Source organism: Pseudomassariella vexata (assembly GCF_002105095.1).
Source record: "Pseudomassariella vexata strain CBS 129021 chromosome Unknown BCR38scaffold_4, whole genome shotgun sequence".
In the NCBI taxonomy this organism is placed as follows: Eukaryota; Fungi; Ascomycota; class Sordariomycetes; order Amphisphaeriales; family Pseudomassariaceae; genus Pseudomassariella; species Pseudomassariella vexata.
The window spans coordinates 1,200,857-1,228,761 of record NW_024467959.1 but is presented as its reverse complement, the minus strand read 5'-3'; the positions used below and the strand labels follow the sequence as shown (position 1 = coordinate 1,228,761).

Here is a 27,905-nt window from a genome sequence, read left to right as displayed (position 1 = left end):
AACTATCTTTGGAGGAGCACACGAACTATTCAGGTATGCTCTGGTGTAGCAACCTATCGTCACCTCGAACTTCCGTACGTCATGATGTTCTTGACATTCTCTCTACAAAAGGAGTCTGATTCAAGTTTAGTATATGCTGTTGTCTAGAAATGCGCTGTGACAACGTGTCCAAAGTTTCCTTATACCCACTGGTGATGACCCGCTTCAAAGCTGGCTTTAGAGCTTAGGAGTGTGGTTCTGGTGTGGAACCTTGGATCGGCGGATGGGGGATCGAATCCGTCCAGGGGAATAGCCGACTAACGGTCTTGAGGGTACTCTGAGGCTTTCAACATCGCCATTGACCTCGGCGACTGCTTCGGGGCCATCTTTGACTCTATCAACGAAGCTGTTCAGGAATTTGAGCCCGTTCGACGCCTGTTCCGTAAAGCCAATGATACCAGTCATAATTCTGGTGTAATCGAGTCATATAATGTTGCTTGCGTACACTCCAAGCCCTCCCCATCCAATAATCGCGGATAGACATTAAAGGATTATTCGAAATAAAGCTCACGTGCACATAAATTCATTTGCTCCCAGCAATATTGTACAAGAGGCATCCTGTACGGCATTCTCCTCGGTATCCTCGCAAACAATGCACTAGCAAGGCAACGTGGCACAGCTATGCAAGCCGCTGGAGCTAGCCAACGCAGCAAAGGTTGAGGGTTGATAGCGGTACCAGAAACTTTCGTTCAAGTTAATATTTCACTGCTGAAAGGCTTCTTCGTTAAGCGGCATCTTCATCACATATTTCATTAGCTTAAAAGTATTTTCATGCCCATATATTCGCAAGTTATATTACTCTAACCAAATTTCCCGAAATAGCGACTTATAGTCTAGCTTGTCCTACTGGAATAAACTGGCATAGTGTACAGATCCTCTTGCAAGGTCTAGTTACGAATTCGGCTACATTGAAGCCAGCGTCTCTAAGACTTATCTTCGAAATCAACAGTGATGTACGTACTCAAAACCGGTACCAAGTCCATACGTCTCATGTTGATATATTTCCCCTACGAGAAAGTGTATATAAGCAGACTCGCACCATTTCATACTACGTATAAGTTTGGCGGAACCATTGCCATTCTTTCGAAGCTCATCTCAAGGTTGACATAAAGTCCACCAGAGCAGTATTCCGAAGTATATTCACCGAGTCTACCTCCTCCACTGTATTTATTCACAGGACTCACTCGCTAGATTCTTAAGTACCATAATTGACCACTGGATTCACTCATTATTCTCACTTACAGGCTTACACACTGGACTCATTCCCTGGATTCATTCACTATATCCGGTCACTTAGCTCGCTTACTCACTCAACCACCAGACATAAACTAGACATTTCAAACCCACGAATCAAGGTTCAATAACCTCAGATCGTTTTGAATACATAAAAACCTATAGCAGCATGCCGAGTCGCCGACTGATTGCCCCTGTCTATCTTCCAAGCTAATGCTCCAAACACCCCACAAATAACCTGCCTGCCTGCCTTGCCTGTCTGCCCACCAAACAAAAGCTTTGTGGCCTACTCCCAACCATGCATCCCAGAAATAAAAACAAAGCAAAAAATACAAAGAGTGCCTCCTGATGTAGAGTTGTAACGCCCAAAAGCTGTATTACAAACGTCCCCCAATAAACCCTGCCAACCAGCATCATATGATGGCAGAAGTTCTTCGATCTCGCATATGTTTTGGCCTACTCCGTTGAAATGCGTGTCTTCGAAAATCATACATCTTTTCGTCTCGCTCAACGTGATAAGAAGGCGTGAGACTCCGGACCTTTCGCCGCTTGGACCGCACGGCCCCATCTCCGTCAGGACTAGAAACTTGCTCTCGAGACCGGTGCTTCTCTCCCAGGGTTCCAGCGATCGTCTAGATCTTCCTCGCCTCGAAAAGATGCAAACTCAGGCTCGTGTCGTTCTCGCCCACGTTTGGCGTTGGTTCATTGAGGATCTCCCATCGCCGCATAACAAGCGGAGTCAACCTTTCAGGCAGCATGCCAGTGCCCAGTCCCAGTGCCAAAGCCCGTCTCTCGTTGGGACCCAGGCCAGGCGGCGGCTTCTCGCGATGCGCCAGCATCAGGTTCTCAGCTGGGTTCGGCGCGAAGCTGAAGAGGTACCGCAACCGCGGGTCCGCCGTAACGTCCTTGACGGCACGAACGCACTGCAGACGTGCGTCGTCGGCGAGATGGTCCACGAGGACGAGGGCAAGGTCGAAGGCGCGCTGCGAAAGGTCCGACGACGGCGCATGGTCAAGCTCCTGAGTAAGCCCGGCCAGGGTAAGGAGAGCTCTGGCACGAGTATCGTTGGCCGGCTTCGATGTAGTTGCCGTGGCAGTAGATGCGTTGAGGGTGAGATAGGATAGGAGAAGTGGTAGCCAGTGTGATAAAGTCGCTGTTTTTAATGGAACGGCTTCGTCGTTCGTAGTTGCCAAGATTTCCCACAAATCGACCAGCTTGTCTACCATGGCGTTCGAGATTTGTGATGACTTCGGCGTTAGCGCACCACGGATGATGGAGTCGATTACCGCCAAGAGGTTTTCCGCCATGTGGATGTCCTTTTCAAAAACCTCTTCTGATGTTACTGCGCACTTCAGTGAGGGAATCAGATACAGAAACCGTGCCTCAGCCCGGTTTCTCATGTGCTGCGTAATTTCCGGACTTAGGCAAGGCAGCATTCCCGTCCACATAATGTTGTTCGCATCTATCGCATTGTCCATTGCCTTGGATAGTTGTATCAGCTGCGATTGGAGTCGTTCTGTGTGGTCGGGCCCAGTCGATTCACTGACGGCGAGATTCAGCGAAAGCTTTACCTGGCAGAAAGGCAAGGTGAACTCGTTAGCCAACTCGAGAACCTGTTCGAACGTCTTCTGACCTCCTCCATCACGAGATGTTAGCAACCTGGTGGTGACGCTTTCGATCAGGTTCGCAAGTTTGGGGTCGGGGCTCTTTGGTGACAGGGTTTGACCAGCCGCATTCGAGTCAACCAAGATGAGGCTGCGGAGCAGCTCCAGGAACTGTGTTCTGGTCTTCTCGTCATCCAACGGTTGAGTGATCTGGTTACGAGAAGATGAATACTCGGCCAGAGCTCCTCGAATAAGGGGCATGACCTCTCTTACGTTCTCCAGTCGGGCTTGCTCTTGAATAATGCGGAAGCGATAGCAATCCTCAGATGCCATGATTTGTGTCGGTGATAAAGGCATCATCAGCATCTGCAATATTTCCTGCATGTATATTGATGCGGACATGGCTGGATTTGGCTGACCCTGAGCCGTCTGCATTGGGGTTCTCGATGCTGTAGCAAACAAAACAGCCAATGATAAGCAACCTGAGCTCATAAGCAGCGGAAAGATCTGGGCAACAGGGGGCCGATGGGTAAGCTTGCGTATGTGCTGCACCCATAACCTCATCAGTGTATCAAAATACCCAGTGTCGAATACCCGTAACCTGGTCAACAGGATACAATACGCTCGTTGTCGCTCGTCGGGTTTTCCCCAACATGTTTGCAGGCGGTGAAAAGTTATCGCTTGAAAGAGACGTTCCATAGTTGGCCGGTCAGCACTGGTGTAGCTGGCAAGCTTCTCGATCTGCTCGTGTAGTTCCGTCTCGTCGTCCTGCAGCTGTGTTGCCATGGTATCAGAGAGGGGCGAGGAAGCATCAACGGCGCTGGTCCGGTCGGTTCTGATGAGGTCTTTCTGTAATTGTGTAGCTACCTCCTCCAAACCGCAAATGCGCGGTGCAAGACTGGCCAAAGACGCTAGAAGAGGACGCGCTCCAATGCCCTGCTGTTCGCGGATAGCCTTGAGACGCTCCAACAAAGTTTGGAACAGTGATTTCGCCGACCCCGTGGCAGCAAACACCTGAATATGTAGGTTGACTGTGTCAGCGCAGGATGCCAGGAGTTCAGCGTTAGATGATACCGCCAATGCCTTCAACACGTTTTCGAGCATTGTGTAGTCCTGAGCGGCTTCCAATAGGGCCCGAACGGAATCGAACTCGATATTTGAGTCGTCGACGCCACTTTTCTCGGACGACAAGCTTCGCACGATTCCGCCGATGTACCCATTATAGAGCCAAGATCCGACTTCTGTCTGGAGTGCGCGACTACTCCGTTCTATACGGTGGGCTAACTTGCTGATGCTCATCGGCTTCTTCAGGAGCAGGGGATCATCTAGTTCCAACGGCACAGACAGTGCGTACTTGATGCATCTGATCGCTGTTGCCATGTCCTCGGCCTCATATTCGACAGAGAAGCTAGACCGCCGAAGAATTGTCGCCCGCAAACTCCGTATCGATTCGCTCAGTGCGTGTATAGGGACTTCGACCAAGAGCCGCGTGGGGCAGGGGCCATCGGGCGAAGTTTCCACTGCGTTGGCTAAGCCACCCCTGGCAATAAGCCATTGGAGATATCTCGGAACAGAAAAGTCGTCGGTCCGTACCAGCTCTGAAACAAGGTGATAGACGAGATGTTTTCGGTCAGTTTCCCGAAGTGGGTCCGTGTCAAGGAAGTCGAGAACGGCGCCGGTAATGTCGGCACCTTGTACCGAGAAGAACCTCAAGATGCTCGCCGTGACATATACCTTGGCGATGCCGGGGCGGTATGGCGATATACTCCATTCGAGGACTGTTCGAATCAAACTATGTTTGTGTTCGCTGACTTTCCATAATTGGCTTGCCAGATCATCTTTAAATGGTGTTCGAAGTGTCGTATCCAGCAATTTGACCAGAATACCGCGTACCGCAGGTTGAGACTTGATATGCGTTCTTGTCAGTCTTTCGTTCCGCTTATCTATTGACTCGAATGCGTGGCGTTGAGCCTGATCATCGCTCGGTAACGATGAAAGCAGTGCATCCCGAAATTTTGCCCACGTGAAAGAATGAACAAAGCTTTCTGGACTGTTTAGTAGTAGAGATTCAAGGAGAGAGGATAATTGAGTAGAGAGCGGTAGAAGAATATCGCGATCCGGGTGCTGACATATCTGGAATTACACGATTAGTAGGGTGTCGTTAAGTGGCACGCGTCGGGAACTTTACAGCAGTATGATGACCCAGAATGGCGGTAACCAGTCGGCGCCCGGTTCTTCTCGACCGAAGCAGATCTCTCCAATAGATCCGTATAGTCAAGATCCACATGGGCAGTCTGGCCTGGTTGCTGTTTTCCAGGCCAGATACAAGCCAATCCATGTAGTGATCGCGATCCAGAAGATGTTCGGCATACAAGTGTGTGGCGAGTCGAATGCTGAAGATGGTTAGTCGAAGAACCCTCCAGGCATCTAGATACGACTTACGCATATGTGACCTTGGCTTTCCATTCGTTCTCACCGAATGCACTCACGACAGTGTCCACAAACTGCTCGACGCAGGCGGTCCATTCCCTGATCCATTTGGCCTCCCCGCCGATCACGAAAGTGTTATTTACACCTTTTCTCTTGAAGGCTCTGATTTCGTTTGCACCGACACACTTTGCCAGCCATACGGCACGATCGGTGGGTACATTCTTCTTGAGGCTTTGCTCGAGTAGAACCTTGCCTCGGATTCCGTGAGGGATGGTCCTGCTGAGCCGCCTGAGTGATATCGCGGGGTTAGCCAGATCCTTGAGCCAGACCTCTCGTTTGGTATCCGTGAGGGTGACTCGAGGCGGGGGCTTGAAAGTAGATGTAGATGTGATTTGTCCACTGTGTCTCCTCTGGTTCAGGATGCCAGTGAACAATGTTGATAGCGTGTGGAGGCCGCTCTTGTGCTTGAGCGAGGGAAACAGAGGCGCCTTGGCCGAAGCCATCTCTGTCTGGAGCTGTGGGGGCGCTCTGTCAAAGTAGCCGTTTCGAATAATGTTCTCTGAGAAACGGTCCTCAGGATGGTCACCGTTCCATGGGTAGTAGTCGGCATAACCTGCGGCCCAACCAGTCAGTTTCTCGTTGCATTTCTCATCCTCGACCTCGTCCATACCTGACGGCTCTTGCTTGCCCATGTTTGAGTATCGTGGGGCAGCGGTGGGGGTCTCGAGGACGAAAGGCTTCGGTCTCGTGTCTTTCTTGACAGGGGCGGGCGCGGGAGTGGTTTGAGGTCGGGGGATGGGGACGACGAATCGCGCCCGCCTGGGCGGCATGGGAAGGGGGATTGACTCGTTGTCGGCGGTGTGGCACTGCGAGGTATGGGGGCTCATGTCGCCGAGTTCTGAAGCCTCTTGGAGGGGCATTATGCGCGACGGGGTGAAGACGCGGTTGGCGGAGAGGGGATCGAGGTTCAAGGGGGACTCGCTGAAGCCGGCGTGGGTGATGCCGTCATTAGCCAGTTCCAGCTTGAGTTTGGACCCTACCCGCCTGGGATTGGAGCCATAACGGCCCTGGACGACATCACCGGCTTCGGGAGCCAGGTCGTTGCGGACGGGCGACGGCGGCAGATATTGCTGGGAGAGGGTGCGCTGGTGTGCAGGTCTCTGCGACAGCCCCGAGCCGCTGTGAGATCGCTGGGGCTGCCGTTGAGAGACGGCCAGTGGGGGCCGGGAGGTCATCGCGGGTTGGCACTCGAGTGCGCCATGTCTAGTATATCTCGCGGGTTGCTGGAGGTGGTGTTGGAGGTGTCGTTGAATGCCGTTGGGACTGAAGCAAGGCCTATACAGCGGCGGTCGGCATCGGCCGTCACGTAATGGTTTTCGAGACTAGGGATACAATGGGCCAGGGCACAGCACTGGGCACAAACCGACGTCGTTCTTTGCACCGAGCACGCGAGGCAATGGAAATGGCGGGAGGGGGTGAGGACACTTTGGCAAGGCGTAGTATAGCAATGCTCGCGTAGGAAGTGAGGTGAAGTCTCGCCGCCGAGAATGATTAGCACAGCAACACGATAGTGGAAAGTCAGTTTAGCGATGGGATGGGGTACATGAGGTGAGGTAGAGATTAGAGGCTAATAGCCATAGCCAGGACTAGTGGGATACGGTACCGGTTGGATCTGCAGTTTCCGTTTCTAACGTACAACCCCACCTTTCCGGCCACCCACCTTTCTGGCCACATATTGCAATCCAATTGAAGGTATTCGAAACAGTGTATTCAACGTACTATTATAGCTATTCAGGTACAACCAGCTCTAATAGAAAGCTGTGCTCTAGGGCTTCCTGAGGTATAGATCTGATAGATTCTGACGCCTTAGCTAGGTCCAGTATTACCTGATTCCGACGTTGTACCTGGTCTCGTTACCGTTCTACTTCAAGGGCTCGATCCATCGCTTCCTTAATCTGTACAATGTTACCAAATCGTTCATTAGGCCCTAATCGTACCTTCTTACGTGGTTTGGGGCGTAACGAAGTTATCTCGGCTTCTAATGCGTGTACACGTTGGGTCAAAGTAGCGACCTCGACGCTCTGTACATCTAGCCGACGAGTCAGCTTCCGAAACAATAGCCGTTGCGACGATCGCAATGGCGTAATTGCTGCCAGACTCTCCCTAGCTACTAATCTAGTCACTGGCGTCGCTATTATTGTCGGATCAAGCCAATTACCAGCTGTTGGTGGTGTAGTTGGTCGTTCTGATAGGGGGGCTATCGTCGGCTGAGGTCGCGATGGATCTAATGGGTATATTCCAGTTGCAGAGAAGCCTGATTGTATATTACTGATCGTGAACGACTTCGTATATGCCTCGATGTATAGCGAGAGGAACGTCGACTTTTTAAATGGAATAGAACAGTACTCGATCGAGAGAGAGGTCGCTAACGAGCGATAGTACCGCTTTAATGGAGCAAATACGGCGACGTCGAGAGGTTGCAGCCCGTGAGAACAGTGTGCTGGCAAAAATAGTAACGAGATCTTGTTACAATAGGCTAACTACATAAACTCGACGTTGTCGTGAGCGATATGACCATCTAATATCAAGAGCCGCTGCTCGTCGGGATCAACTGGTTGTGTACGAGGTATAAAGATATCACGAAGCCATCGAACGGCGATATCTGTACTGATCCAACCGTTAGACGAATAAGTATATTGCCAATCAGGTATATCGTCGCAATCGTTAAACCACTGGGCTTGGAGGCTCTTGCCAGTATATATTACTGCTGGGTCCAACGAGTTACCCATCGCCGATATAGCATGTAATATAGTGACCCATTCGCGGCTTTCGTCACTCCGAACGAATGTTGTATGTTTCTCTGACGATCCGTACACTATACCCTCGATCCCTTCGCCAATCGCGATGCCTGTTTCGTCCATATTCCAGACGTTATGTGGAAAGTAGTCGTGAGCTGACGTCAAGGCTTCGTACGTCTCGAAGAAATCGTCGATATTCTGCGTCGATAGGCCATCAAATCGCTGACCATCGAGGCGTCGAGATTGGATACTTCCGACCTCTGGATGGCGTTGAATAAAGCGATGAACCCAATGGCGACCGAGGCCCTCTGATCGACGATCCTGAGGCAACAGAATTAACGCCATCTTAGCGATGAATAGCGCCGACAGGCTACGACCCTCGCGATCCATCTCGAGGATCCATCCAATCAGCGCGTCTTCCTGATCCCTAGATAGCTTCATCGACGCGATTGACGCGTCAGAATGGCTGAGGCCATCGCCGAGTCGTAATTGGAGGGTAGAGCGTGGAACGCCCCATCGGAGGGAAGCCTGGCGCTGGGATATCCCTTGATTGATATCGTTGAGAGCGCCTTGAATCGAATTTTCTGAATATCGAGGCATTGTATAATAATAGCCAATACCGACGATCTGTTGTGCCGAAGGTTGTGGTAGTTGGCAGATTAGTTGGCCAGAAAGGTGGGTGGCCGGAAAGGTGGGGTTGTACGTTAGGGTGTGATCGGAAGCGCGGGTAAAATGTGTGCTGATGTCCGAATTGACACCATCCTGATCCCTGCTCTCAACTGCAACTACTGCCATGATTACTTGCTTACTTGAGCATGCACCAACATACTTTCAGCACCCAGCAAACAAGTTCAGGGCCATCCAGCCGCCCACATCAAGTGGCACAATAATGGCAACGCCGTCCGCCGGAAAGAAATGCCGGCTCTCTGACAATAGCCCGAACCACTTGAGCAGCACTAGGCGGAACCTAGCCCCACCCTGGATCCGGCGAACCCTCCAAAGACCCCGAAAAGGTTCCCCAGCTGCATCACACCAAAAGTCGTCCTTGAAGTCTATATGATGCAAGAAGGGGAGCGCGGCCAACAAGTCCAAAGACACAGAACTTCGGACGTTGGATTTGTGGCGAAAGTTCGAGTTGCTTACCCTGGCTATGTCTGGCACTCTTTCTGTGACAAGTCTATAACGTAGCCTTCATAATACTCCATGCGAACTTGACTGGAATGCTGGCCTTGGCACGCATCGCAGAAACCTTAGCTGGTCAGCTGTCAATACCTCGAATAGCGGGTAGTTGCCTGTTCTGCTGTAAAGTTGTGCACGAAACAATTCACGAACCATGATTGCCTGCACTGAGGCTGCCTCCTTTGCATCTCATGTTGGATGAGGAGATAGATGGTCGAGTCATGTTACCACTAACTGAACTACTTACGAAATCATCCCAAAATGGCGATACGACGTGACCACCGCACCTCCTCAGGAAGGCAACTCGTAGTCGTGGGACCTGGCAACAGGAATATGTCTGACCATCTGTCATCAAAGCCTATCAGGACCTCTTCCTTGCTGACCTATCATTACGGTAGGTATCCTGCTGACAGACTCGGGCCGCCACCGTTCTTTGTCAATGGTGATATGCCAGGGCCACATGTCCTCCTATCAGCCAGTCCCAGATTGGGAGGCTGCGGGACCACGGCCATCTCATTCGCGCGTAGTTTAGTTGGCCCACACGAATAATAACCAAGTTGATTATTATATCAATTATTACATTGTCGAAGTATCTCTGACAAATCGCATCTTTGCTCCGTCGATATGCCGAGCCATCAACTCGTCGCAAACAAGCACATACCTAGGTGCCTATTGCCCATTGAAGGTTGGCGCGGTTGTGGTTGCACCTGCGGAACATGCGAAATAGTTATGCTACCAAGACTGCTCGACATTCCCCGGTCGAGATCTTCGATGCAGTAATACTTTCTGTTCCATATCGCATGGCGTAATGTTGTGTATCACTTGCAATCTAGATGGTCGCAACCGTTCCGTCGCACTTGACCCCCTCCATACCATTCAACAGGGACACGAGTCGTTAGGCTCCAATATTATCGTGAATTCCGACTCGGCGTGTCCAGCGTATGTGTACACGTGGAGGATTGGAGGATGAAAGAAGACGGAATGCAAACAATCAACCCCACACAGTGACCAATAGCAGTTGGCAGTCTGTCACAATGAAAGTCATGCGATGGTTGGGTGTTTGTGGCGATTCCGGCCGGCTACATATTTTACCTGGCGACGTTGGCGCTCATGCACTCGCACACTGCCTCAATCAATTCAAGGCCCGGAAAGAGAGAAGCAGCACGGATCAACGTTTTTCAAGGTTTGGTTTCGTCCCCGCAGTTTAGCTTTCCAACCCACTCGCACGGGTCGCCTAGCTTGGAATGACTCCACACCTCTGCGCGACCCTTATGGCGGAACTTGCCATGTAGCTCAACGTCGCACTCTCCAATCCGCCAACGGAGCATTTGGTGACAGTACTTTGATTAGAAACCAGCACAGCCATATCGACAATTCACAATCCCTTGACAATGGCTTCCAAGAAGGACATGCGTCGCTCGGACCTGAGTAATTCAACCCTCTGAATTCCATTCCCCACAGTACCGTAGTCATAGCGAAGCTAACCTCGCAACGCTGCCCAACAGTCGTCCCCTATCAGGAACCCCCAACCAACAAAGGCGAGAACGTCGAGTTCTCCTCGACCCTCTCCTCAACGCTTCCCATGGCCGCAATCTTCACGCGCAACCGGTACATCGGCTGGGCCTCGGTAGTCTTCAGCGTGCAGAACTGGCTGGGCGAGAGCGAGGAGACGACCAAGACGACCAGCACCCCGGGCTATTTCACCATCGGCATGTCGCGTAAGTTTCTCCCGATATATTCACATCCGCAAATACGCGCGCGGAGACAGAGTCAAAACTTTAAGAAAACCAACTGATGTTCCTATTCGCAGTCATGGCCCTTGCTGTCACGTACCTGCCCATGTTCATGCCCCCTCCCCCGAACGCTCGCGGAACCGGTACCGAAGCTCCTGCCCCGGCAGCCGCGTAAGCACATCAAGCGGACGAGCACATTAAATGAATGATGGCTCTAGTTCTAGACCACACTTCGTAGAGTGTGTATTACGCGGAGGCTATATGGAGATGTCGGACAACTACAGGATCATGAGGCAGAGGAATCGGGTTTTGATTGGGAGCCACTCAACACCTACTAGAGGTCAGCTAAGAGTTGGATGTTTTATAAGATGGGTAAACGAGTAATACTGCGCTTAGCGATAATCATATTTAGTGAGGTCGAGTTTTGATACCACATTGTAGGACTACGGGGGAAAAGGCCGCAGAACGAAGTCAGGAGACGTTTCGTCCTTTCACATCGCGAAAACTCTTGTGCATAATCAGCTTCCAGGTTTACATTTGTCGGTTCTGATAACGGCGGTATATATGGTGATGGCAGTTGCTCAAATCGAAATGGTATCCCTATTCAGACACTATGCTACACTATCATCAACTGAAGCATCAAGGGCAACGTATCCCATGTAGCCCAACTAGATGCTCAAGTAGGTCCCAAGAACGAAAAGGCCGTGGAATTCACATCTAGCTTTGGTATCCGCTAAAATGAGCGCAAAGAACGGAGTCGTGAAAAGAAAAAAAAATGTCCGGCTACCAGTACCGCTCCGGATCCCAGTCACCGCATTTCTGTATGTAAATGGCCCCGCGTGCATATTAGTTACTCCACAAATCTCAACCTCGGTTCTGATAACATGTCTCTGGTGTTGAACTCTAGTTAGTCTTCGTCAAAGATCTGATACGTGTTCTGCAATATTGTGTCGACGACTCGGACCTGCCAACCCGCATCTGCGATGTTGCTCCCAGGTGCTGTACCCATGAGAGTAGGGCCGAACACGATAGCCAGATTCTGCGAGTTCATGCGATTCACACCAGAGTTGTCCATAACACGGTGTAGATGCAACGTCAGAGCCCGAAGAGTAGCGTAGTTGGGGTCAGGCAAGGCATTAATGATGGCATGGAGGCTGTCCCGGCGCACAATGTCATCTTCGGCCCTAGCTGCCTCAATGAAGCCGTTGTAGTGCTCGGCAGTGAGGAGCGGGTCTGGCAAATCTCGGAAGAACTGTTTGAGAAGACCGGCCACGCTGTTTACGTCATGGAAAAAGTTTTCGGGGTTGCGGAAGTCCAGATTGCGAGAGTCAGAATCTACAAACGTCAATATACGGAATATTTCGGCTATCGTGAATTATAGGGGAATTACCGTTGTCAAACATGGTCTTCAGCTTCTGGACATGAGTCTGAGAGCCGGATAATCTGTATATGCCCTCGACAGCCAGACCATACAGGTCGACGGCTTGAATACACTGATACACGACCATGGGAACTGCCAGACTGTCACGCTCGTATAGTCGTGATAGCGAGACGCCAAAAACCTGCATCAATTTGGAGGTACTGGGTGCAGCTGGCCCAGCTACGGTACTAGGTGGTGAGACTGAGCGTACTGAATCTGGCTGTTGGTGGGATGTGTTCTGCATCATGGGAGGAGGTCCAGTCTGCTGGGGCGGGGACTGACTGCGAGGCTGTTGGCTCTGGAATGGGAGTGCTCCAAGCTGAGGCGGCCCAGACTGACTAACGCTGCCACCAGTACTACCCATACTACCCATGCTACCCATACTACCACCGTTGGCAAATCGCTGGTGTGATGGTGAGGCAGCTTGGGCCGAATTTCTCTGGTTGTATGGTTGTGTAGGTGGCATGTTTGACTGACTCAGCACAGCTCCGTGACTGAAGCTTCTCTCATGTCCATGTTGCGATCCTGGTCGTGGCGCGGCTGACGTGTTTTGACCTGGACTTTGGACAGGCGCATGCTGCCCCACGGGGGACGACGTATCAAAGGCACCTGTTCGAGATCCCATTGAGGCGGGTGGCGGCATTTGAGCCTGGGAAGGTGACCTTTGCCGTTCTGGCCGGGGTTGAGGCTGCGGCTGAGTGTGCGATTGCTGTTGGTGCATTTGCGCCATCGGTGTCGTGGACATATTCGTCGGTGGGTTAAGAACCGGGTTGCGTTCATACTTCGGTTCCAAAGACTTGGGTGGTACCCTGCTGTAAAACCCAAGGAGATAATCCTCCAGATCTTTGGTATTATCCACAGCTTGAATGACCTCCTTTAAACTTCGGGCATGCTGACCCGGTAGACTAGATTGACTCTTCAAGGGGCTAATGACAAGGCCATTACTGAGAAGGAGCTTCTCGTTGAAGGATGCTGGAGTGATGTTAGCAAATAGTAACGACCCGCGCAAGGCAACCACCATACCGAACTTTTGCATTTGCAAAACGGTAGCGGAATCGCATTCCCGCACAAGATCCTGCAGTGCCTTGATGGCATCCGGCCTTGTTGAAGACACGATGGAGGCTTTCTCAGATTGGTATGCCTGCACCTTGCCCATATAGTCCGTGTCGGCTGCTTGCACCTTGCGTAACAGGTCCTCCTCCTGCTGAGCCACCGATTTAGTGCCCCTTAAGCCAAACACTTTGGCGCCCTGTCTGGATTCGCCAGTCCGGACACGGTCGTAGTCTTCGGCGAGGGAGTCGTACTTGGTCTTAGACTTGCGCATAGCAGTCTCGATGTCAGCAAGACGTTGCTCAGCTGCAAGCCCACTTTGTTTCCAGCCTTTGCGATGCTTCTCGGCTACGGAAGCGACCTCGAGAAGGTCCTCGTGCATCTGATATAGGGACGCAGCAAACTGCTGGCCATTATCGGCCATGCGGTCATGAATGGCAAGCATTTCTTCGTATGACCGTGCGAAACTGCCTTGTCGATGGTCGGCTCCGCGCATGTTTTCCTGCGTCATCCTACACAGCTTCTTCATGCCCTTGACATGCTCATCTTCGAGAGCGGATCTCTTCTTCAGGAATAGGGCGAATTCCTGCGGTGATATATCGTGAGCGACTGTGATCTAGAACAGCTTGCCCATCAAGATGCCGACATACCTTGGTAGATGCGACGCTTTGCTTCAGTCTCTCTAACATGGTAGACACTCCAATCTGGATACATCAGTCTCTCCACACTTGGCAATCGGAGTCAACTGTTGGGCAGCCATACATCGGAGGCGAGCACTTCTTGGACCTGCTGGGACAACTCGGGCTTTGCGCCGCCGCCGGTTGTGGCGGCTCCAGCTGCAGCTCCATTACTTGGACGGGCAGCGCCGTTTCTCTCGCCGGCAGGGTGAGGTGTGTTTCCGAGTAACATGTCGTGTTGTGCGGGTTGTTGGGGAGAAGGGACCGGGAGGTCGACGGACTGGCGGCTAAAGTCTGCCATGTCGGGCGATGACGGTGTAATTGCGGCGTGTTTGTTGTTGAAAGCTCATGACAGGGACACTTTGGAGGTCGGCTGTCGCTTCGTGTCGATCCCGTACCGTCGACGGACTGCGGTGCAGTCCCGGCTAGGGAGGGATATGTGTGAAACGTGGTAACGAGGGGTGAATCAATGCGTTGCTTGGTGATGCGATGCGCAGAGAGATGTTCGATGCAACCGCCGTTGTCAGCAGGTCGCCGGAAGCTTGGCGCTATGGGGCAAAAATTGTCGTTAAGGAAGGAGCTCCCTTGAACCTGCTCGATGGACGTCTTGGAGTGTTATGCGATCCAAAAATCGAGTTCTTGAGTGACGGTCTGAAGTTGCTGGGCCGGGTTGCAACAAAAGATCAAATAATTGGATTGACGGCCAGTGACGAGAATAGGCAGATTGGGGCTGAGCTCAAGCTGCGACGTAACAGCCCCACAGAATAAAAGGCCGTAACCTGCACTGTATTCAGGTTGGGCCGTTAGTGGTGAGCTGCTCTATGCTCGTGCCATGTAGGGCGCATCCCCTCATCGTTCGGTCCGTGCGAAGATTGTTTAGACAAGGAACCAAGCTTTGGGTGTTCGCCTAGCGTTGCACCGGTGAGAGCTTCGAATTGGTAACTTCACATAGAACAATTCGAACTATCCATGTGGCTGAACTGTCAATATTGATCAATATTTGATAATTATATAGAGGCGTCAACCTGTAACAGCCTGTAACAGGGAACCCACGACGACAATATTTATCTTCAACAGCTGCAGAATGACATCGTCGACACTTATGCCAACTTGATTCTGCCATTTCGTTTTGGGGCGGCTACTTCCACGGGGTATTAAGACTATTACAGCGTGTAAATATCCTCCCTGTAATCTGCAACCCGAGCTCGTGCCATGCATGTGACCGTTAAGGACCATATGCAAGACATATATCCCAGCCGTGAAGTTCGGATGGTAAACTCGACGAGGCCCGTCTGACCAGGGTTGAAGCATCGTCTCTCTTGGCCGCTAGTCTGACATTGGATCATTTGATCCACTTTCGTGGTGACACTATACACAGACAGTGCTGAATCTTCAAGGGGACGTCATCCGCATATTATCTTGAACATTAAAAACTTGGGATGGTACTGCCAAAACAGTGGGTGCAGAGCGTTGACGTGATCCGAAGTGGACAACCTGGGGGTTTGGGCACGGCTCCCGGCAGATCTGATGAAGCCCCGTGTCTCCGCGTTGAAATAACATTTCAATGCGAATCTGAAATACATCCAGTTCTCAACCACTATTCGCAGCGGCATTGTGAAAGGGGCCGAGGTTACCATCTAGGCTTGTGATTGAATTGCCAGACCACTGCATTGCTCTTCATGGGCTCCAAGTATGATCGGCGAATGTGGCCTCTCTATCTATAGGTTCTACACGTGGGTAAGTTTCGTGACAAGGTTTCTCACGAAGCAACACTAAACCACCTCTTCTCCTGTGTCAGATCTATCAAAGTGAGATGTCACTGTTTCGAGAAACGATTGCTAGTGTTATCGACAGGCGCAAGTAGCCGGTGTACGACAAAATATCAATTTCGATAAGAAACAAAATTTACTTTCTTGTGTCCGACGTTGTTCAACGCGACCTCGACACTGCGTTACCGTAAACACACAGCCTTTATGCAACAACGTTGCGGCGTTCTGCCTTAGGACGAACCAAGGACCCATTGAAACCCGGGAGGACACAACAATAATACCGAGACCCTTACAGTTTGTTCCATTTGTTATCAGTTCAAACAAACCTCACGATGAGGCGGAGCTTAAGACTTGGAGAGGTAAAATTTGGAGTAATCAGTATGTTTTTATCCCTTCATGCTAAGATGGTGTATCCACGCTGTCCTAAAATGTGTCTGTTAGGCAACCTTTGTGGGCTTTGCCAAGACCATCAAGGTTACCACGTGACTTAGCCCTTTGGGACTAAGTCCAACCTTCGTGCTCGATAGCATTAGATAGAATGACATGCTTTTACAACTTCACAAATATCCGACCACCATTGCGTGTAACAATGGTGGCATCTCTTCTTCGACAAGGGACCGGCCAAATTTTTCCCAGACGATCGATGTGATCGAACAACGGTCCAAAGGTGACGACAAAATCAACCAACCCTGGTACAAGCCCTGCCCGAGGTAGTTCGACCACATTGCGTGTAACAGTGTCCATATGTGCCCGGGTCTTCGGTTATTCAAGTTCTTTCCTAAATAATCTGTTCTTTGACTTGTATGAGTAATACAATAACTAAACATATTCTTATTATTATTATTATTAAATACGCCGTAGGCTCGAAGCCCCCGGTACCTCTACTAGTACTCCCGTATGTCAAACCGTGCCCTAATGGCTGGACTAAATACATACGCTGCGTCGTCGGTTCGCCCTATTGGCGACTGCGTTGCGTTCACTACCATACTACGTTGGTTCTCAACCTACCAACAAAGTCCCCCCTGAGAAGATCGATGCTATCTGGGCCTTGAAGCTGTCCGACCCGTCCCTAGCAGCCATCTTACAATAGTCCCACTAACTACTGGTTCTCCTGTTGCCGTTGCGAGGTCTCTGCGAGAGTATAGTGGCCGTGGTGCGATGGCGGCCCGTAATCGTTCCCTCGGTCCTTCCAACAGCCCGCAAAAGAGGATTACGTGCTCTGCCGTCTCAGGGGCATCGCCACAGCGGCATAGCGGCGAGTACACGCCAAAAGCCCCTGTCTTGAATAAGAAGGCTGCTAGTCCTATTTTTTCCGTCCTGATCTGGCACAGCGTAGACGCCTCCAGTCGGTTCAGGCCGAAATACTTGCCCCCTTTCGGTATCTGCATCGAAGGGCCCTCCGGTTCCTCAGCGATAGCGCGTCGCTGGCGATCGTGATGCTCTGCTCCGGTGAGCCATCTCTTCCTCCAGTGGTCGAGGAGGGCAGCCGGGACCTCCTTTTCCTCACTCATCCACTCGGAGCCCCGGGCCTCCTTCTCCATAGTGTACCCTGCCGGTCGGAGTAGCTGCGACGCCTGCTTCCTCTTCGCCGGCCTATCCTGCCGGAGTATATGTGACGCTTTAGCGCTCGCGCTGCGAAGCAGATTTCTCTTCCCGCTAAGCCGTAGCCGTTCTTCAAACTTAGCAGCCCGGGCACTAAGATAGAGGTCTAGTGGCGGGATTGCTGCTTCTGCTTCCAGGTGGCGAACCGGCGTCGCTTTGTGGGCACCACAGACTACCCGGAGGCACTCGTTCTGTATCCCCATCAGGCTCTTAGCTGGCCCTGCCGGTTCCTCACTTATAGTATGCCACGCAGTCGCCCCGAAGGCAATCGCGCTACGGATAACCACCGTATATAACAGCCTCGCCCGTATAAGATCGCAGCCCCACGACATATTGACTAGCTTTGTCAGGGCTAGCTTTTGAGTTGCCATTTTTGTTTTAACACGCTCAACATGGGCGTGCCACGTCAGTTTGCGGTCGAACCAGACTCCTAGGAACCTGGCTGAGACTATCGGCGACACTGTGGCGTCCCCAAGGCGAATACTTTGCGACAAGGGCTCTCGGGCCCTAGTAAAGTGCATTAGCTCACTCTTGTCAGGAGCGAACTCCATCCCGTGCCTCACTGCCCACCGCTGACACGTAGCCCATGCGCTCTCCAACCGGCGGCAGGTCGTGTCTGGATCGGTGCCGACGCTTAGCAGGTTCGTGTCGTCCGCGAACCCGACTACTAAAAGTAGTGGATGCTGCTCCGCTAGCTCCTCGTACAGCGTTGAAATGTATAATATAAACAGTATCGGGGATAGCGGTGACCCCTGGGGGACGCCAGCTCGTAGGGGGATTGGCTCTGACTCCTTGCCATCGAACCGGAGGCGTACCGTTCTATCCTCCACGAAGCTGCGTACCCACTCCTGAACCCACTCCGGGTAGCCTTTCCGGGCTAATATGGAAATCAGCCGTCTGTAATTGACCGTATCGAATGCCCCCTTGATGTCTAGCTGTAGCAGCGAGGCGATGCCCCCGCGTCTCCACGCCGTATAGACCACGTCCTCAACTATACGTATTGCCAGTTCGGTGGACCTCCCAGCGCGGTTACCCATTTGGCCGTTTGGTAGTAGGCCGGCCGCCTCAGCTACTTTGGTGATACGCTGGCTCATCGCCGTCTCTATTACCTTCCCTACCGTGCTAAGCAGGGCAATGGGGCGCCAGCCGCCAGGGGTCTGCTTCTGAGCTGTCGTTTTATTAGGCTTAGGGATAATAACCACCCTCGCTGAGCGGAAGCGCTCCGGGTAGTACCCCAGCCTAAAGCTAGCTGTTGCCAGATCCGCTAGGATCTCAAACATATTCAAGATAGTGATGTTGAATCGACCAAGTTTATTCTTATTATTAGTAAGCTGCTGCTGTTTTTGCTGTGAAGATCGTCGGGCCTTCCGCTATTCCGAGTGTCGATTCCCACACGCTAGGTCTGCATTCCCAAACACTGCGTAACAAGGACCTTCAATACACTCGGCCTAAAAGTAGAGCTAGAACTTTGTAAATAGTAATTTTGCAAGTCCAACATTACATAGAGTATGAATTTATTATGTAATAAATATAAGTATAACGTTGATATCTAGTTAAATATTGATAATGTTATTATTATTATTAGGTACGCCGTAGGCTCGAAGCCCCCAGTACCGCTACTAGTACTCCCGTGTGTCAATCCGTGCCCTAATGGCTGGACTAAATGAATACGCTACTTGGTCGGTTCGCTCTATTAGCGACTGCGGTACGTTCACTACCATACTACGTTGGTTCTCAACCTACCAACAAAGTGCCCATGACAAGATCGAGTTATCCGGGCCCTGAACCTGTCCTAGCAGCCACCTTACGATAGTCCCACTGACCACTGGCTCTCCTGTAGTGTTAAATAACTTCGCTAATTTATACTAGTCAATCTTTAATACGTTTTCATGTTAAAGTCTTTAGCGGTTAAGCTGATATATGGCCCCAAGGGGCGTTACTCTGTAGCAATAGATAGGCCAAAAGGGCCCTCGGCCAGCCAGCCAGCTGAATAATCAAACTTTCCCAATACACACAACTTGACCCCCATATGCACTCGCTTCATAAGCTGTACATTTAGTGGGCTTGGCTTAGCCGTTATAACATTAAAATATCATCTATTTGGCTTAACCGCTACATCTTTAAGGTATTCTTTCTTCATGATTATTTATATAAAAAGACCCTTATATCTATCGACGTAGGACGCGGGAATGGACACTCTGCTACTCAAGCGGCCTGAATGAGCAAGTTTGAATACTGTATTTCGTCGAAGTATTAGAAGCGGCGCAAAATGTCACACATATTGACTGTATCCACTGGTTCATGTACGTGATGTACGCCATCCAGAATCGAACCTCCCGCCTTGTGACAGGCTGTGCCTGAAATGGGATCCGGAGCTGCAAGAACCTTGCGTCCGGATCCAACAAAGGAACCATCGAGAGCATATAAAAACATAGTTTGTGTTCTCGGAAAACTCGCTTATTTTACTTTCCTCCTCAGTTAGATAATTAACAGTATTTGGCCATGTTGAGCTGTATAGTTTCGCAGTGAGCCCGTCACACGCCTGGTGATATACCCCAATCTGTCTACTATCATGGGGTCCGTTTCTCTGTCTCTGTTTCCTTTCCTTCGGAAACAGAAGCTTTCGCAAATAGTACTACTACTGACGTTGATCCGCATAAGGCGTACCAAACGTACTAGACAAAATACCAATGCCCATATATGCAGACCTTCATCTACAGTATCCTTTACATATAATGAGGCACGGCAGCCTCACGCTACCTGCCTAAGCACTGAAGCTTTATTGATGAATACCGTAAACCGTCACGTTTTGAGGGTCTGCCAGCCTGCCTCGTCTCGCACGACTTTTGCATCGCAGCAAGTTATGGTATTCATACTGTCCAACTTTGCGGTAGAATAGTCACCATCCCTGCCAAAATATTTGGAGGCATGGAAGGAAGTACATAGCAGTATTCATCGAGAAGGACATTTCATTTCATATGTAGATGGACTAATGGACACAGCACATAGACTCAACTCTGACCAAGTTTGCGTTGGCCCTCAAGCGAAGACATTTGGTGAAGCTCGGTGTTGAGCAGTTCTTATGGATGTCGAAATGTATCGAGCAAGTTATTTGAACATCAAGTGCAGTCAACAGAAGTATGCAATTGTATATTGCCAGTGAAACCCACCACCCGTTGCTTGCCCAACAATAACGGCACAGAAGTGGTAGCCATCAGACCACGAGTATCCTGAGTGAGATATTTCCAGTTGTAAACGCGACGACATAAAATCTCTGACGCCTCACCTATCCCACCCATACTCATCATCATCATACTTACTGTCGATCCTCACTCACCGCCCGACTAGGAACTCTTGAAGGCCTTCCCGCCAGCCCCGTTCCCAGATCCATCAGCAAATTCCTCAGACTCTCCACCAGCGGTGGTAACGGCTCATTGATGACCGGATAATTACTGCGGAACAAATTTCTCGAAATATCTAGTACCATCCCCGGGTTTGACAGCGACTCCGTGCTCGCATTGACATCTCCGTTCCGGGTAATGATGGGTACGCCCTTGTCCAGCTGTAAGAACGCCCGCACGTCCCGACTCTCGTCCCCGTCCAATTGCACGTACTTTGACGGGGGCGATATCTCGTGGTTGTCTTGCGCCTGTGTAGAATGGGAGCAAGACAAAATGCCGTAGGCCCATAGAGTCAGCGAGGCTAGGTAGACGGCGATGGCGTTGAATCCCCTCAGTGAAGCAGGGGGCAAAAGGCGGGAGATCCTGAACACCTGACCCGCGTGCCAGACGGCGTACCGGGACTCCTGGATCCTTGCCCATCCGTCTTCCAAGGTGACGGCCGCACGGCGTGCTTCCTCCTCGCCGTATTTCCCGGCGAAGCGCTGGATGTCGTCGGGGGATACGTGGAGGATCATCATGAAAAGCTCGGCGACGACGGAGAATTGGGGTGCGAGTTTTGGGGAGCTCTCGATGTGTGTCGCAAAGTCGCGGATGTCGCGGTACAGCTCCTGGTGCTGAGAGATGATCCAAAGTCGGTGTGTGGCATTTCGATGAGAGCCCTGCAGACCAGCGGAATAGAACTTGACGGCTTCGCGGTAGGTATGGATTTGACCCCAAAAGCCATATAGCATGGCAGAGTAGCAGAGCTCGACGTCGACGAAATCTTCCAGCGTATCGAGCAAGGTGGTGCAGTGCAGGATCTCGGAAACTCGTGGTATTGTGGCGTCAGAAGAGAGCGGCCTTTTTCGAAGATAGTTTTCTCGCCAAATTTCGGCCGTTGCTGCTTTCCAAAGGTCGCGACTGGCTGGTAGGCTGAAGCCAAGCTCTGTGTAAGACATAAGCGGGTTCTTCTGTAGGCCGACGGAAGATTGGGCGTCGTGTATGAACAGATGTAACGTGAGTCTAAGGGGCGTCAATCCAGGTTCGGAGCTTGGGTGGTATAAACAATAGCCTAGCCGTACCTTTTGTATGATTCCCGCTTGATGAAACTTCGCCACTTGGAGTCGAGAACCACAGGGGAATCCGATTGCGAAGGTATCAATGCCGGTGTGTCTATAGGAGCAGAAAACATCCCAGCCCGCCGTAACATCTAGTATAGTCTAGTCAGCGCCACTCTTGCAATAGTTGTTGCTATGATGGCATACAGTCATCAAAGGCTGCAGAAAACTCTCTGCAATCTCCATTTTACGTTTAAACCCACTCCATAACCCAATGTCCAAGTTGAGCATAAACGCCTGTAGGGCTTGGATGTCCCTCGTGTGCGCGTTGTTGGATTCAAACTGCCCACAGTCAGCAGAGCTCCTAAGCCAAACCTCGATAGTTCGTACAAGTGATGAGAGTGCCATTCTAGCAACTTCGAGGAGAGCAAGCCCGAACTGCCATATTGCAGGCACGGCGAACAGGACGGCACCACTGGCGATGAGCGCGGCCAAAAGTTCCGGCAAGCATACTGATGGGTCAAACGAAGCAGCATGGATCCAACTATCTGTTTGATAATCATCTTGCACAAAGTGAGTTTGAAGCAAATAGTTTAACAAGTTTAATGATGGGAATGAAGGTATTTTTAAAGGGTCTTTGCGTTCAGACAAGACGATGGCGAAGAGCCTGTCTCGTTGGGTAGACTCCATTTTGAGCATGGTGAGCCGGGCCGAAGTCGATGCCAGCATCTTTTCGTATGCTGGCGAGTTAGAGATGGTTTCTTCGTTGAGCACCAGACCCTCTTGTTCTCGTACGAGGTTATCCTTGGCCTCTGGCTCCCAAAGCCACGGTGACCGTTTGAAAGCAGCATGCCCCCTCGAGGGATCTCGCATTGAGCGAGTTTGCTTTGGCGCAAAAGTAATGAAGGCCTGCGGACTCGGACTAAGACCCGAAAATGCTAGTTGGGGGATGCTGCAACTGTCGAAGTCTAAATCCCAAGCTGAAAAGTCCATGTCTTGTTGGAACGTGTGTACTGCTGAATTGAAGCCAAAAGCATCGTCTGTCGTGCCACCTACACGGGGTGTAGGCTGTGCCATTTGATCCTGGAAACACGACGCTGCCACGACCGCCTGATCCGTGAACGCAGGTTCAGTACTTGGGTATGGCATTCTGTGATCCATGGCAAGGCTAGTCTGCGCCGTGTTCCCGGTTCCTATGCCAGACTGGCTGGTCGAGCCTAGGCTATCCGACGTGGACATAGCCGAGTGGGCTGCTTGTTTAGTTAGTATAACCATGTAGCATGCAACTTGCATATAATGCAGAAACCAACGGCTGCGTACCATCAATTTCTCCACTGGTAAGCCTTCTGGAGGCTGTTTGGCAAACCAGATTCTTAATTCGGCATCGACCGCAAGGCTTCTGATCATCGCATTTGGCCTTGGAAGAAGCGCAATTTAGACATGCTTGACCAGCGCGATCACCCCTTCGGATGGTGGGCCGGCCCGTGGCCCCGTCATCTCGGTCATGCGTTGTCTCGTGCCGGGTCAACAGGTCACTGTAGGAGCATCAGTCAACAGAGCTGCGAAGAGACAGGTATTTCACTAACGCTCGATTAAACCTCTTGGGACACCGAGTGCACTGGTAGGGCCTGGCATTCTCATCTGCGAGGTAGTTAGAGTGATGGACCACAACCCGGGAACATTCAACGTACGTGATCGCAGGTGCCTTGTCAAGTGGTCGGCTCTGCTAGGAATTAGGGCCAGTCCGGAACGCGACCTTTGCGCCTTTGGTAATGGGGCAATCCACACCTCTCGTACAATCGCTTACAGATTTGGCATACATGCGATGGTCCAGCGGAGGAAGAGTCGGTGGCAAGCCTGGGGCGTTTCGCTGGCTGTTGGACGGTTGGCGACGGCGCAAGGCAGTCGCTTAGCAAGAGATCCGACCCTGCAGCATCGCACAGAATGTCGATTCCATTCTGCTCCGTCATCATCAAGTCCTGCGGCGACCGTCGCGGGCCTCAATGCCTTTTTTCACAGTGAAATCGGGCATCTGGGCGGAGAAGCCGGCAAAAGCGGGCAGTCGACGGGGAATGCGGTGGTGGGGGATCCCGGCAAGTGCGTTTGTTCGTAGCCGCTTCCAAGTCTGGGAAAGTCAATGCTACCACCAGACGGCAAGTGCTTTTCTCGACAATGAACGCCGCCGCTGTGCCCCTAAGCCGAAAAGGAGACTGGGGTGATTCTGGGAGACGGTCTTATTGGAGCTACGGTACTTTAAAGTAGTATTTCAATTTCAGCTTTTAAACGATTGGCTACTTACACACAATTCGAGCCGGAAGGAGCGAATCGGACACACTCAGATTCTGCTTGGAAGCTCCATCGTGCGTTAGCGCAGATCTCTGAGCATCTGGGTCTTGGCATCTGCTATCGACATGCATGGCTCGCGTGGTCGATGGCATTTCTTGTTTGGGTGGGTTGAGACGTCGTCTAATAAAGTGGAGGGCTCGCTGCAGATTCCTCCAGACGTCAATGACTCTATAGGAAAGGTCTTCAATGCGGCAGGCCAAGTGCGGCAATTCCGACAGATATGTGACAGACTGAGCTGGGTTCCCATGCCAATCACGTCTCTGAATCGCTTGTATACTTCGTGCGTATGCACTGCCCTATACGACCCGCTAACCGAACTTTGTCTTATTTCGTCGAGGCCCCAAGGCACCTTCGAGAACACTAACCGTTTATGAGGGTTTCAGATCAGTCAGTACGGTCCATTGTTGAAACATTCACGATATCCTGCCAGTAGAACATGCAGCAGCATCCCTCCTGGCTTATTTCCGATTAGTGAGTAACGCCATCTCAAACTCTCTCTCGCCATGTAGCAATAGCGCCGACTTTAGAAGTTCGCGTCTTACCACGTATAGAATAACCCAGCTACATGCATATGACCCGTCGTCCTCGTCGTAACTCGACAAATATAGACCTAGACATTGTGGGAAAGTGTTAATGTCCTCGAGTAGCCTTTCGTGAGAGCACTCACATGTAGTCTCGAATACGATGAATACGAAGGAGGCCTTGGCTTGAGGAAATACGCAATTGCCTGATAATTATCCTAGGGTATCAGGTCATTCCGACAATCTCCTATCACTCTAGAAATAGACTCCGGGTTGCGGGGAACTATGATGTCCTTTGGGAAGGTTGTGGAGATGGTAAATGCCGAGTATTATGGGTCCAATCATACGATACGATGCTCGGTTATATCCGTTCTTTGAATCGATATGCTGAGATTGAGATGATGGATATCTTTGCTGGGATTCAAGTACCAGAAAATAGAGATGGACGTTGTGGAGTTGAAAATATGCCGGTCTGATTCTTTTCGACGAAGCTATTCTGTTGCCGCTGTACCAAATGCCCCACTACGGAGACTTGGACACGATCGACAGAAAGATGATACTTGATAATACACCGCCCAGATCTTGATGAGATCTGAAGCAAATTTTGAAAAACCCCTGCGCCAATGACATCCCCCAAATCATTTTCTGCACCTTACCTGACTCCCATGATTGATTATTCTCGTAGAACGCCCGCCCTCACCACTTGCCCCAGTCCAATTCATGATCATTGCCACAGAACATGTTTTTCCTGAAACGCCTCCCAACGAGAAGAATTAAAAAGATACCCTCAGATAGCCTGCGAAGAAATGGTTTGCCAATACGGATAGGTCAATGAACACAAAGGTCCTACGTCGTTGTGGTCAGTTTGAGAGACCGAGTACCGGTGAGGGTAGCATCAAAGGGAAGACAAACGTGTAATTGTGTTTCTTCACATAGCCGGTGTACCACAAACCGGGCAGCATCGACCGGGAAGAACCCATTGTTCTCTTCCAGCCGCTTTGCAAGTGCGGCACTGAACGCCGGGAGCCTATAGAATAGTGTCAGATGAGATTCGGTGCGAATTGAGACAGCGCTACGTACCGATTCGTCCACACGTGGGCAGGTGTGGTTTGAAGCTTGCGTGGCAACACGTCTGGCCTTGGACTCTGAAGAAGCACCGGGACTGCAGGTTGGGGCCATCTTGTATGCGTTGTCGAAAACCACGTTGCGGTGTTTGTGGTGTTTTGCGGCGTGTTGTGTTGTGTTATGTGGTGTTGCGTTGTGTGGTGTTGTGTTGTGGTGTGTTGTTGTGTTGTGTTGTGTTGAGGGGCTGAACAAGCTGTGCTGCGGAAGCACGTGGATGCTGTGAGGACGGAAGAGGGAGTAGGAGATGAGACGTTGAGAATACGGAGAAGACGAGTCGAGGAGATGGGGAGAGGGGATGGAAATATGGTGTCGTACTGGAAGTAGTAAATGGAACGAGGTTTTGGTCTTATATTTATAATTTTCTGGGTCTTGTCCTTCGACGTCGGAAAGCAGACCCGGTGAGCAGGGCCCAAGAGGAAAACAAACTTCAATCTGATAAATCGTCAACGATCCCGCACCGATTACGGCAAATGCGCCTTGTCACTTCCCCGTAGGCCTGCCGTCTGATTGACCTGTACGTACTTGCTGCTACTACCCTACCCGGTGTGGAAGGAATAGAAGCATGGAAACCATGTCACGGAAGGCTAGTTACAGGCTACGCATCGTGGGCAGCAGGCCCTGCCAGACCGCCAACGATTGGCATCGTGCGTGCGTGTGTGTGCAATAAAGCCCTGGTTGTAGATGGGGTTTTCTGGACTCGAATCCGCCGAGAGAGGGATGAGAGTATTTCCAGCACTTTTACGATTGATGCACGAACGCACGAACGCAGGTGGGGTTAACATAGGAGAAGTCAAGAACCAAGACGCACGTGGGCTCCATCCGCCTCGGGGCATCTTAATTAGCGTCTCCGTTAGCATTGTCTCGTCATGTTGATTGTGACATTGTTGACTCTATTGGCCTGGACGCGGGAGGTCCGATCGGGTCTCCGGGACTAGGGGGGTGCGATGAATTTGTGATGCATCATCGTGGTCAGCAGCAGGGCCAGCAGCAAGGCCAGCAGGAAAATAGCAAGGGAGCGAAAAACAAAATGGGTGTTTGCGATGTCGATTGCTCCTCGGAGGTTTGGCATCGGGCGTGGTTTGCCAGGATCGTTGCAGGGCTCCGGTTTGCCTGACCCTGGTACTTGGGAACCATTGTCCCTCAGTGGAGAAAAATTAATTGCAAACCAACGACGATATCGAGATAGCCCATATCCTGCTACGTATATGCAAGTAAGCTGTTATCCTTATCAGACAAGAGCCTGTCAGTTCGGTCAGTGGACTTCAAGGTTTCCTGTGCCTATCCGTTCAATTTCTCAAACGTGGACTTGCTAGGGGCTAAGCCGTCGGCTTTGGTCTTTTTATTTTATGTTTTACGACAGCTCAGGTTCATTGTCACTGTTCGACTCGTTTGACCTGGTATTCTCCACAAGACCAACCGCTTGCCACTTTGCCGAGTCGGTCACGCCATGGCAGCATGGGCAGCTAATAGCCCAAACGACACCGAGTCCGTGTTTGTCCCGACCCTGCGATCTACACGGGGCTGCTCCTGCTCTAGAACTACCAAGAAGACTTTCATCTTCACCGGCCCCATCTCAACCAATAATAATATCCGGGTTTCGGAGTCAGTCTGCTTTTTATCCCTATCGGATTGACAATAATACGCCCGGCGGTGTTGCTTCCTACCCCAATGAGGTATTAGATGCGTGCCTCGCAGACTACACCTCTTTACCTGTATACGACTAACAATTTTATCTAGCGCGGTCCGCATGACTCGTGTGGTCCAGACTGCGTTGCAGATATACCACAGACAGGCTGCAAGTTGTGGTTGCAGGGTATCGCATGTGCTAGCCTGCGTTGCCTCGTTACCTGCTCGGCTCGTTGCTAATTTGTAGGAGAGAGAGCAGAGGATTGGTGCGGCTAGGGAAGCGAAACAGGAGCAAACGAGCGTCTTCTTATCCGA

The 27,905-nt window shown here is 51.1% G+C and overlaps 5 protein-coding genes across 5 annotated transcripts; 1 reads left to right on the top strand and 4 right to left on the bottom strand.

Annotated features, from left to right (window-relative positions):
• Positions 1–1,796: 1,796 nt before the first annotated feature.
• Positions 1,797–6,906, bottom strand: BCR38DRAFT_154611 (transcription mediator subunit Med12). Its single transcript, XM_040853742.1, has 4 exons — positions 5,977–6,906; positions 5,319–5,919; positions 5,065–5,269; positions 1,797–5,009 (listed from the first exon to the last, which is right to left on the bottom strand). The coding sequence occupies exons 1-4, from the start codon at positions 6,539–6,541 to the stop codon at positions 1,905–1,907; spliced, it is 4,476 nt and encodes a 1,491-aa protein (XP_040717926.1). The 5' UTR covers positions 6,542–6,906; the 3' UTR covers positions 1,797–1,904.
• A 3,507-nt stretch (positions 6,907–10,413) lies between these two features.
• BCR38DRAFT_426633 (uncharacterized protein) lies at positions 10,414–11,595 on the top strand. The gene is made up of 3 exons (XM_040859786.1): positions 10,414–10,711; positions 10,789–11,001; positions 11,094–11,595. Exons 1-3 carry the CDS (start codon positions 10,675–10,677, stop codon positions 11,189–11,191), a joined length of 348 nt encoding a protein of 115 aa, XP_040717925.1. The 5' UTR covers positions 10,414–10,674; the 3' UTR covers positions 11,192–11,595.
• BCR38DRAFT_426629 (uncharacterized protein) lies at positions 11,596–14,870 on the bottom strand. Its single transcript, XM_040859785.1, has 4 exons — positions 14,249–14,870; positions 14,137–14,190; positions 12,407–14,072; positions 11,596–12,351 (listed from the first exon to the last, which is right to left on the bottom strand). Exons 1-4 carry the CDS (start codon positions 14,462–14,464, stop codon positions 11,924–11,926), a joined length of 2,364 nt encoding a protein of 787 aa, XP_040717924.1. The 5' UTR covers positions 14,465–14,870; the 3' UTR covers positions 11,596–11,923.
• Positions 14,871–20,850: 5,980 nt separating this feature from the next.
• BCR38DRAFT_387781 (uncharacterized protein) lies at positions 20,851–24,057 on the bottom strand (the record flags this gene model as incomplete). The annotated part of the gene is made up of 7 exons (XM_040857518.1): positions 23,761–24,057; positions 23,664–23,695; positions 23,559–23,613; positions 23,293–23,507; positions 22,180–23,222; positions 21,997–22,124; positions 20,851–21,937 (listed from the first exon to the last, which is right to left on the bottom strand). The coding sequence occupies exons 1-7, from the start codon at positions 23,943–23,945 to the stop codon at positions 20,851–20,853; spliced, it is 2,745 nt and encodes a 914-aa protein (XP_040717923.1). The 5' UTR covers positions 23,946–24,057.
• A 1,328-nt stretch (positions 24,058–25,385) lies between these two features.
• BCR38DRAFT_426617 (uncharacterized protein) lies at positions 25,386–26,691 on the bottom strand. The gene is made up of 3 exons (XM_040859784.1): positions 25,920–26,691; positions 25,752–25,866; positions 25,386–25,685 (listed from the first exon to the last, which is right to left on the bottom strand). Exons 1-2 carry the CDS (start codon positions 26,016–26,018, stop codon positions 25,768–25,770), a joined length of 198 nt encoding a protein of 65 aa, XP_040717922.1. The 5' UTR covers positions 26,019–26,691; the 3' UTR covers positions 25,386–25,685; positions 25,752–25,767.
• Between the last annotated feature and the right edge of the window lie 1,214 nt (positions 26,692–27,905).

What these genes read in the sequence shown, in the direction of transcription:
- BCR38DRAFT_154611 (XM_040853742.1), bottom strand. Translation starts at nt 6,541, where the DNA reads ATGACCTCCCGGCCCCCACTGGCCGTCTCTCAACGGCAGCCCCAGCGA. An exon ending in AAAGCCAAGGTCACATATGC is followed by an intron (nt 5,270 to 5,318) that starts GTAAGTCGTATC and finishes AACCATCTTCAG; the next exon opens with CATTCGACTCGCCACACACT. An exon ending in TTCTGGGTCATCATACTGCT is followed by an intron (nt 5,010 to 5,064) that starts GTAAAGTTCCCG and finishes GTGTAATTCCAG; the next exon opens with ATATGTCAGCACCCGGATCG.
- BCR38DRAFT_426633 (XM_040859786.1), top strand. Translation starts at nt 10,675, where the DNA reads ATGGCTTCCAAGAAGGACATGCGTCGCTCGGACCTGA. An exon ending in CATGCGTCGCTCGGACCTGA is followed by an intron (nt 10,712 to 10,788) that starts GTAATTCAACCC and finishes GCTGCCCAACAG; the next exon opens with TCGTCCCCTATCAGGAACCC. An exon ending in TTTCACCATCGGCATGTCGC is followed by an intron (nt 11,002 to 11,093) that starts GTAAGTTTCTCC and finishes TCCTATTCGCAG; the next exon opens with TCATGGCCCTTGCTGTCACG.
- BCR38DRAFT_426629 (XM_040859785.1), bottom strand. Translation starts at nt 14,464, where the DNA reads ATGGCAGACTTTAGCCGCCAGTCCGTCGACCTCCCGGTCCCTTCTCCC. An exon ending in AAAGCGTCGCATCTACCAAG is followed by an intron (nt 14,073 to 14,136) that starts GTATGTCGGCAT and finishes ATATCACCGCAG; the next exon opens with GAATTCGCCCTATTCCTGAA. An exon ending in GAAGACCATGTTTGACAACG is followed by an intron (nt 12,352 to 12,406) that starts GTAATTCCCCTA and finishes TGACGTTTGTAG; the next exon opens with ATTCTGACTCTCGCAATCTG.
- BCR38DRAFT_426617 (XM_040859784.1), bottom strand. Translation starts at nt 26,018, where the DNA reads ATGGCCCCAACCTGCAGTCCCGGTGCTTCTTCAGAGTCCAAGGCCAGA. An exon ending in GCCCACGTGTGGACGAATCG is followed by an intron (nt 25,867 to 25,919) that starts GTACGTAGCGCT and finishes ACTATTCTATAG; the next exon opens with GCTCCCGGCGTTCAGTGCCG.